The sequence below is a fragment of the Dermacentor silvarum genome, chromosome 5 (genome assembly GCF_013339745.2).
Source record: "Dermacentor silvarum isolate Dsil-2018 chromosome 5, BIME_Dsil_1.4, whole genome shotgun sequence".
Classification (NCBI taxonomy): Eukaryota; Metazoa; Arthropoda; class Arachnida; order Ixodida; family Ixodidae; genus Dermacentor; species Dermacentor silvarum.
Window position 1 is genome coordinate 3,894,072 of NC_051158.1, and position 8,749 is coordinate 3,902,820.

Sequence of the window (8,749 nt, forward strand, 5' to 3'; positions counted from 1 at the left end):
GCGCGGCTACAACCAGGCATCATCGGGCTCAGCAGACTGCTGTGCAGAGAGGATTACAAGCCGCAGCTCGCCGTCAACGCCGGGCGGAATGTTCAGATTGTTCTCGTCAAAACGAGGCGAAGAGCCTTTGTCGCGAAGACCCTGGTGTGCATGGTGCCGAAATTGGAGCTACAATTGAGCCGATCCACCAGCTTACGCTGTGACTGTGCTGTGTGTGCCACGCAGGCCTGCGAATTTTTCTCACAAGAGGCACAGTTCTTTGTTCTATCACTCTATCAATCCACAGAGAGCGCAGTGGCAGGTGACATTTCCTTTGATATTGGAAATTACTACCGCCACCGAGTCAATGATCTTAATATTGTTTTATATCCACACACAAAAAAGTTGCTGCCACACTGGCGTCTGTCTCAGTGAGCAAGAGGATCGATGTGTTTATTGTACAGGAGCTTTCTCCTCGAGAGCGTTGGTATTCTTATTTGCCAGGTTGGTTACCAATCAAACTGCCGCTGCTGCTGCTGCTGTTGCTGGCCAAACCAAGAACCAGTGAAGTCGCTGCCTAGAACACCTGTGCCTCCCTGTGCATGGCGGTAACGGCGGTGAGAGTTCGAAGAATAAGGACCACCGAATCCGAAGCTGTCGCCGTTGCCTCCCTCTCCATTTCCATATACGCTCAATCCTCCCAGGCCACCGCCGAAGGCATGACTGCTTCCGTAATCGAGACTTCCTTGGTTTCCGTATGCACCACCGCCTGTAAACGCAAAAGTGACGATGATATTTACCGTCCTAAAGGGTCTTGTGTTAACGAGGTCGCTTGTTGCGATCATAGGATAATTGTTAGCATTGAGTTTCGTATTGCATATTCTACCGTACACGTTATAGAAATAATTCACAAAAGGTTCTCACAGATATTTACAGCCGAAAGCATCAAATAAACTGCAATCTTCTAGATTTACCAGGAGCCATCAGACTTGGTAATCAAGGCGATGTTGCGACCAATATTCACGCCCTGAAGCATGTGCCCTACCAGTACGCCTGGGTCGAGAACATCCAAGAAAATTGTGCATGCTATAAGTAGATGTTCTTCTGGCTACGCTCCAGTAGTCTCGACGGCTTTCCACCAAGACGGATGTGCCGTAAGGCATACACCAGCGTGTTTTACAAGAACAGTAGACTACGCAGGAACTATCATATTATATTCGTCATGCTGTCCTTATCTTTTCGCCTGTCTCCTTCGTTCCACCAAGCCCGTTCACCAGCATGGAGTAACAGTCTAGAGTCACATCACTCAGGTTGACCTTTCCAGCTATATACATATAAAAGTCCTCTCTCTTCTTCTCAATCAATACCCTTGTAAAGCCTGCAGAGCAGACAAAGCACTCACGCAACAGTAATTGCATGTTTTCCATGGAAGCGTCAGAGTCCATAAGTCATCTCCTTAGCGCGGGATGTCGGTGGTTTTAGGGGTACAGGGTCACGCACTTTTGGGGAAAACGCTTCATTAACATTTAGGTGCTCACAGCAGCTTTAATTCGACATGAAATAAAGCAGACCATTCTTTCCTGAGAGTAAATCCGGGTAAGTCATCGTATAAGTGACATTTACCCCATTAAGTACAAGAAACGTTGAAGTTAAGATAACTTGAATAATAGGGAGGTGTTTTCTGTAAACAGTAAATATCCCTTACAAGACATGACGTATCCCATAATAATAATTTTATTTATTTATTATGAGCTGTTATCCTAGTGGTGTGAAACCCTCCTCACTCCCCATCAAACTGCACTGCAAACACCAACACCGATAAAACAACTTTACCCTGCCCATCAGTTAAAGCAGTACCTATAGAGATCACACAGCAAAACATCTCAAATAAATGAATTTCTCAAAATTATTATTTTTACGCAGCTGTCATTACATTCTCTGTGTCATTGAATTATTTAATTTTGATCACGGAATTCGGCTCCAAAGTGGGCAATAATTGCTTGTTGTGCAATTTATTTGACTTTGGTGGAACTTAACTAGGTGTTTGGTACAGGTAGGCATTTGTAAATGTCGGCCGGTAGGATATCGAATATTTCCCGTGTCTCGAACAGCTTAGGTTGTCGGTAGGAATTTTTGGGCTGAATAAATATTGACTTAGGCAGTTATCGTCTGCAAATGCGGTTGGGTTTCTAGTGTTTTGTGTTATTTAGTTACTTCATTTTCTTGGCGTCCATAATTTATTCTTCGTATGATGGTTCATGGTTTATTGAGCTTACGCATGTGGTAGTATTCACGTCTATATAGTAAAACTTCGTTTAACCTAAAATCTTCAATTGCGAGTTCAGCGCTTTCAAGCGTCGTCCTTTCCTGAGCACTTTGTTTGTTTGTGCTTATTTCAAGTATTTATAATTTATTCATTTATGTTTATTTATTTATTTATACATTGTGCAACCTTATGGACTAAATATAATGATTGGTTTATTTATTTCTGTAGACGCATACAGAAAAACGAAGCGAAGCTAAAGGCCATTTGGCCTGACGGGTCTTCGCTACGGGGTAACATAAGTGACGTTAGAACATACAAAAATGAAATTTAAAAATGGATTGAAATGAAAAACATGATTTGAAAATGAAATTTAATTAGAGTTACAGAAGTAGAAAAGATCACTTCGAATTAGGAATTATAGTAAAAGCCACAGAAACACGACAGTGTACAGGCGTACTTAGATTACAAAGTTCGAATGCATGGCAGGGCAACAACTTTCAGTAAGCCAATAATATACATGCCTAGTTATAATTTAGGACTTTCTATACTAGAGCATTTAAGAATTGGGGCACTCGGAAATATAAGAAAATCATGTCCTGAGAGAATGAGTAGAAGCCATATTAACGGTGGTGGTGCATTAGTTTCACTGTTCCAGATAGTTATTTCGTCTCAATAAAAAGATGTACAGCTCGTTTTTTACTAGATCTTTAAAATCACAGGACACATATAGCGGGGCCTTTAAAATGCAGTCTGTCTACTGGTTCATCTTTGTTCCTTTTTGTCATCCACCGTTCAGGACCGGCCGATTCTGATTACCACGCGGACGGAGCGCGGGTCTCACCAGAGACGCGCAAAAAAATAGCATTGGCAAAAAATCGTCACCTATGTTATTTATTTTTTCATTCACAACTCATCGCCACTTCCATGGCGCTCTTTGGTCATATCTGGCCCTTGCGCCAATATATCATCATCATCATCATCATAAGAATTCTTACATCATTCAGATCTATATTTCAAGGAATAGCTTACATAAGGCAAGCATTTAGGAACCTTCTCAGAGGTTCTGGAACTGCAGGTAGAACGCAAATTTCTCCGCCTTAGGAATGTATTTTTTGTTTTGTTTTTGTTACTTCGAAGCCCACAAATTGGCAATTCCGGGGCTGGTAATACGTTTTCATATACATTTGAGGAACAGTCGCTGATAACACTGGCAACAAAGTATGCGGCGTAGATGTATCTAAATCAGAAGAGGCACGTCAAAATGTATAATATTTCGTTTAAACACATTAAAAAAACAGGACCTCATATATATACTCACCAAAACCTAAGGGGCTACCGCTGAGGCCACGACCCCACAATACGTTCTGCTGGTAGGAGGTCACGCAGGCAACTGAAATCGCCAACACAGAGACTAACAGAAGACTGGTCATGGTTCCTACTTCAAGCTGCTCTCCAAATATGCAAGCCTTGGAGATTCCTACGCTCTTTATAGACCAAAGATGTGAGTGCTGGTCGCCTGTCATCGGCGAGGTTGACCCAAATGCTGAAGCTGCCGTGAGAAAATCAGCCCGACCGATTGTTTCGATTGTACGTCACCGAAGTCATTCGGAACATGCTTTGTCGTTTTACAAAAGGAGGCCCCGGACAAAAAAGGAAATATCTTGCAAAGGCTGTATGCATTCTGCAACGACCAGACAGAACACGAATTTGTTTCATTGACAAACGCTGACGTACAAGCTCGCCCTGTGTAATTGATTGATGGGAGGAAATAAGAATGCATCTTCGTCCTTGGCACGCGCAGAACGTTCAGCGCTCGGCGCTCACGGCAACACCGTATTTCTGACGAGAGACGCTTTATATATTTCAGCCTACGGGGTAACAATTCCGACCAATTTATTGCAGCGTGATGTCCTTTGTCCCGCATTAGAGAGGAAATCCCAGAGATACAGGAAACACTCAGATTTAGAGCGACACTAATGAGAAACACTAAAGCATTTGGACAAATGTCTAGAAACTAAGTTTTTGTGAATTTTGCTCCGAGACGTTGATTACTAGAGGAGAAAAAAAATGTCACAGTTTCGCCCTAAGGGCGAAGCAATGAATGCGATAGCAACACAGCAATGTCATACGAAGTAAGGTGAGCGGCTTTGGTAGCAACAACACGCAGAACTGTTGTCGACGCCATCGGCGTTTTGCCCGCGTTAGCTCAAAATGCGTGCGGCGTTGGTGACTGTTGCTGGAGCCTCTGATATAAATAGGCACTTGGTGCCGCAGCTAAACGTCGCCTCCCTTCCCTCCCCCTCCCCCACGGCCTCTCGCGCGTCCGAAGAAGGCGCGTTTGCTCTACATATATGGTGATTGTAAAGGAGAAAAGAGACGCCTACTTCTGCAGCCCTTAAGCGAGCACGGCGCAGAACGCGCGTTTGTTCTCCGCCGTGCGTTCACTCCCCGTGAAAGACGCGCCCCTCGCGCCCTTTCACTCGCACATACAGCGTTCGGCGCGCGGCGACGATTTCATCTCCAAATGACGTCATACGGAACCTCACGGCGACGGCGACGGCGACGGCGACGGCGACGCCGACGGCGACGGCGACGCCGACGGCGACGGCGACGCCGACGGCAGAAATCTGCTTTTGAGTGTCCATATAATTGCTATCGCAATAAAATAAGCGCACTTCGACGAGCTCGGACTGGATCACAAGAGCCGTCGGCCGTGGCGTCCGCCGAGCTAGGCCTACCGGCCCTATCGCTGGCTGTCGGCGGAGCCGTCAGTGGAGAACACACCGCTGCGAAGTGTTTTGTCGTTCGCAAAGACGTAATTTGAGTGACAGTGTTCGCGTAAAGCGAAGCCGCATTGCGCAAAGTTGTTTATTTTGTATTTCTCGACGACGATACGAAGTCTTCCGAGCGTACAAGCTGGGGCGCAAGATCTGGGCGGAGCTTAGGCGCCGCTTGCTCGTTCGGATGCCCGTCCCGTGTGCCCCAAATCGTCGTATGCCGCATGCCGGAGCATGCGGCGTCGCACATCGGATCGGACGCCGAATCGTACCGTGTGTCTCCTGCTTTAAGCGAGCACGGCGCAGAACGCGCGTTTGTTCTCCGCCGTGCGTTCACTCCCCGTGAAAGACGCGCCCCTCGCGCCCTTTCACTCGCACATACAGCGTTCGGCGCGCGGCGACGATTTCATCTCCAAATGACGTCATACGGAACCTCACGGCGACGGCGACGGCGACGGCGACGCCGACGGCAGAAATCTGCTTTTGAGTGTCCATATAATTGCTATCGCAATAAAAAGACTAAAGTTCAATCGTTCTGTTTAAACTTGGCGCCGGAACCGCAGCAATGGCACAATAGTGGAACGTCATCAATTTCAAAGTATATTCTCGTACTTGAGACGTATGTTGTAGGGAATGTTCCTGAAACTCTCCAAGTCCAGTTTTTATTTTTTGCAGCAGCCATACAAACGGCACTGCCCTCAAGAGACATGCTGGAGGCCTTCTAATGCTCCACGCTTGGACCGCGCATGCGCCGTGGATACCTTGTGGTCATCATGGGCAGGACGACTCGGAAGGCTATTGTTATCTTAATGAAAGTTAGCGAGACCCAGAGCAGATGCGGCCAGAATACCTGACGTCATGACCATCTGGTGCAGAAACTTCAAGGCAGCATAACCGCCTAGCTTTTTTGGGCGGCAACGGTTGTTTATTCGTGATTTAATAATGCAGTTAAATATACTTTGCTGTTTAGTGTCCATTTAAAAGCTAGTCGTGTGGGGTTCATACGGTAATTGTAGAGATATGCAAACGCAATCTGGATGATTGTTAGCGAAAGGCCAGGGAATGGGATAATTGCAAAGATGGCGCCTCATATATTCCCGTTTCTTTCTTTTCTTTTTTTCTTCGCCGGCGAAGTCTCAAGGGCCAAAACACGTAAAAGATGGGAAACAGCGCGAAAAGTTACAAATACTGCCTTATTTTTGTGCAAATGCACGTTATTCGAGAAAAGGATTTAAAACAAAATCCGAACATGCCGTCACATGTGTTGCGCAGGCGGAATCCACGAATAACTGACACTAAACATGTGAAAGCATTTTCGAACTCGATCAGTGGCCGCAGCTTTCGGCTGTTGAGAACGAGGTTATGGGTTAGCCCCCCGCAACGGCGGCCGCGTTCCAATGGAACCGGAATGCAACAATGCTAGAGTACAGTGCATTGGATGCAGATAAAAAAGTAATAATAAACAAAATTCTGGTGCTCAAACTTAATCCGGAGTCCCGCGCTACGGCACGCCTCATAACCAGATCGTAGTCCTGGTGCGTAAAAGCCCAACATTTACTTTGCTTTGTTCTCGAGAGGCTCTATTCTCGTTTCTAAACAAAAAAAAAACCTTTGCTTCATCACAAATTGGGAGCTTTCACACCACCTTACAAAATTGAAATTGAATTATGCAGTTTTACGCGCCAAAACCGTGATCTGATTATGAGGCACGCCATAGTGGGATACTCCGGAATAATTTCGACCACCTGGGGTACTTTAACGTGCACCTAAATAAAAGTGCAGGGGTGTTTGCGGATTTCGCCCCCATCGATATGCGGCCGCCGTGGCCGGGATTCGATCCGGCAACCTCGCGCTTAGCTGCCCAACACCACAGCAACTAAGCAACCACGGCGGGTGCTTCACACCAACTGCAATGCCTCGCCATTCATGTAAACGAATTGCTGTCACCGCTTTGATGCAACCTAATGATGCTCGTCTGTTTGTGCGTCTTTACTCCCAACCAGTATCGTCGACATTCCTTAATTTCATGGCAAATTGCCACATATAGGAAAGGGGGGGGAGCACGCCGGGTAAGAATGACTTCTGCCGCTTTCGCCGATGCTTCTTTCCTCTCTTTTTTTTTTTTTTTGCAACAATTCGAATTGGCGAAAAGGGTCATTAGTGCTAAGGTATTCCTAACGCTTTACATTAGTAACGTTTCACATTGGTCAATAGACCAGGGAAAAAAACCAGGAGCACTATTATTTCGCAGACTACTAAGCGATTTCGCTCCTGGCTAATTCAAATTAGGGAAAAGTTGCAGGTGCTCCCGTCATCTCAAAGGAAGTGTAATGATACCAGACACATATTGTCGTAGTGGTGGTTTCCAATGTCTGATTTACTTGCGGCGAATTTTAGAAATGGTTATCACTGAGCAACAAGCACTAAATTAACGTCACGGCAAACTAAGATGAAAGAAATAACATACAAACACTTATTACAAAATGAAAGCAAACAAACTTTGTATTTCCAAATGCATTGCAACAGGCGAGAAATATCTCTATCATCATCACCGTCTCCAAAACACAACTAACAACATTATGTGATTTTTTGATGTACTACCCTATTGAGGTAAATAATTGAGCTATTTTGTGCATAGTTTTTTAGGGAATTCGTCAATGACACTTTGTGTTTACTCTCTGATTTGTATTTGTCACATTACGACAATACATGGCTCATGCGGATACACGTTCAAGTACAAGGCTTATGTAAATTCACATACAAAAGTAAAAAAAAAAAGGCGCACTTTTCCCGCAAAGGCGAAGCATCACTTCAAATTATTAGACCGCTATACAAGGTTAGGATAGTACTTTTGTTGGCTGTATAAACTTGTAAACATTCGCTGACTAAACTGCGAATCATAGCGTCACGTGCGCACAGGCAAACATAAGCGCATCTCACTTGACGACCGTGGACACGAGCTGTCGTTTTGACAGCGAGTGTCAAAGCTCGTTTGACAATGTAAACTATTTCACAGCTTAGCGGAAACTTGTTAACGACCTTGTGGCGCAAGTCACAAAGGGTTTTACACGTATCTTCCCACAGACGTGTTTCCCCGTCTTTTTTTTCTTTTTTTTTCTTTTTTTGGTGTGATCACGTATTATGGAGCAAAGCCTAGAGAGTCTACAAGGGGCTGTGAAAACAACGTTCGTGTATGCATGGCATCACCACAACCCTTTTTTTTTCTATGCCGCTTTTCCTGAATGGTTGCGGCGTGTGCCATTTTGTTCTTTAAAAACGAACCTCGCTCGGCTACTGACAGACTGGAAGGGAAACCCGAGTTCTCCGTACGTGATGCCTGCATTCTAAAGCTGTGATCGACCTAGTGCAAACAAGACTTTCTTAATGCCGAATTCAGGCACGACAAAACTATCTCTGTGTGACGCAATACACACACGCATATATATATATATATAAATATATATATATATATATATATATATATATATAATACAGATCGTAAATCCTATATGCTTTTTCTTCTCGCTGTTGTGTGTTTTGTACAGATATATTCCTGTCCTTCTATGACGGACATTACATTCCACCGCAGAGCCTTTCTGTGTACGGCAGCAAGGCGGACATAAGTCGTTGTTTAAATTTTGCATTTAACTCTATGCACAAGTAAAATAAGGCAGGTGTGTTGTGTAAATAAGGTTCGTAGGAAGCACTACAATGAAAAACGCCGCCA

At 44.8% G+C, this 8,749-nt stretch overlaps 1 protein-coding gene across 1 annotated transcript; it reads right to left on the minus strand.

Annotated features, from left to right (window-relative positions):
- Positions 1-400: 400 nt before the first annotated feature.
- LOC125945500 (uncharacterized) lies at positions 401-3,790 on the minus strand. Its single transcript, XM_049667288.1, has 2 exons — positions 3,564-3,790; positions 401-748 (listed from the first exon to the last, which is right to left on the minus strand). Exons 1-2 carry the CDS (start codon positions 3,766-3,768, stop codon positions 489-491), a joined length of 465 nt encoding a protein of 154 aa, XP_049523245.1. The 5' UTR covers positions 3,769-3,790; the 3' UTR covers positions 401-488.
- Positions 3,791-8,749: the final 4,959 nt, after the last annotated feature.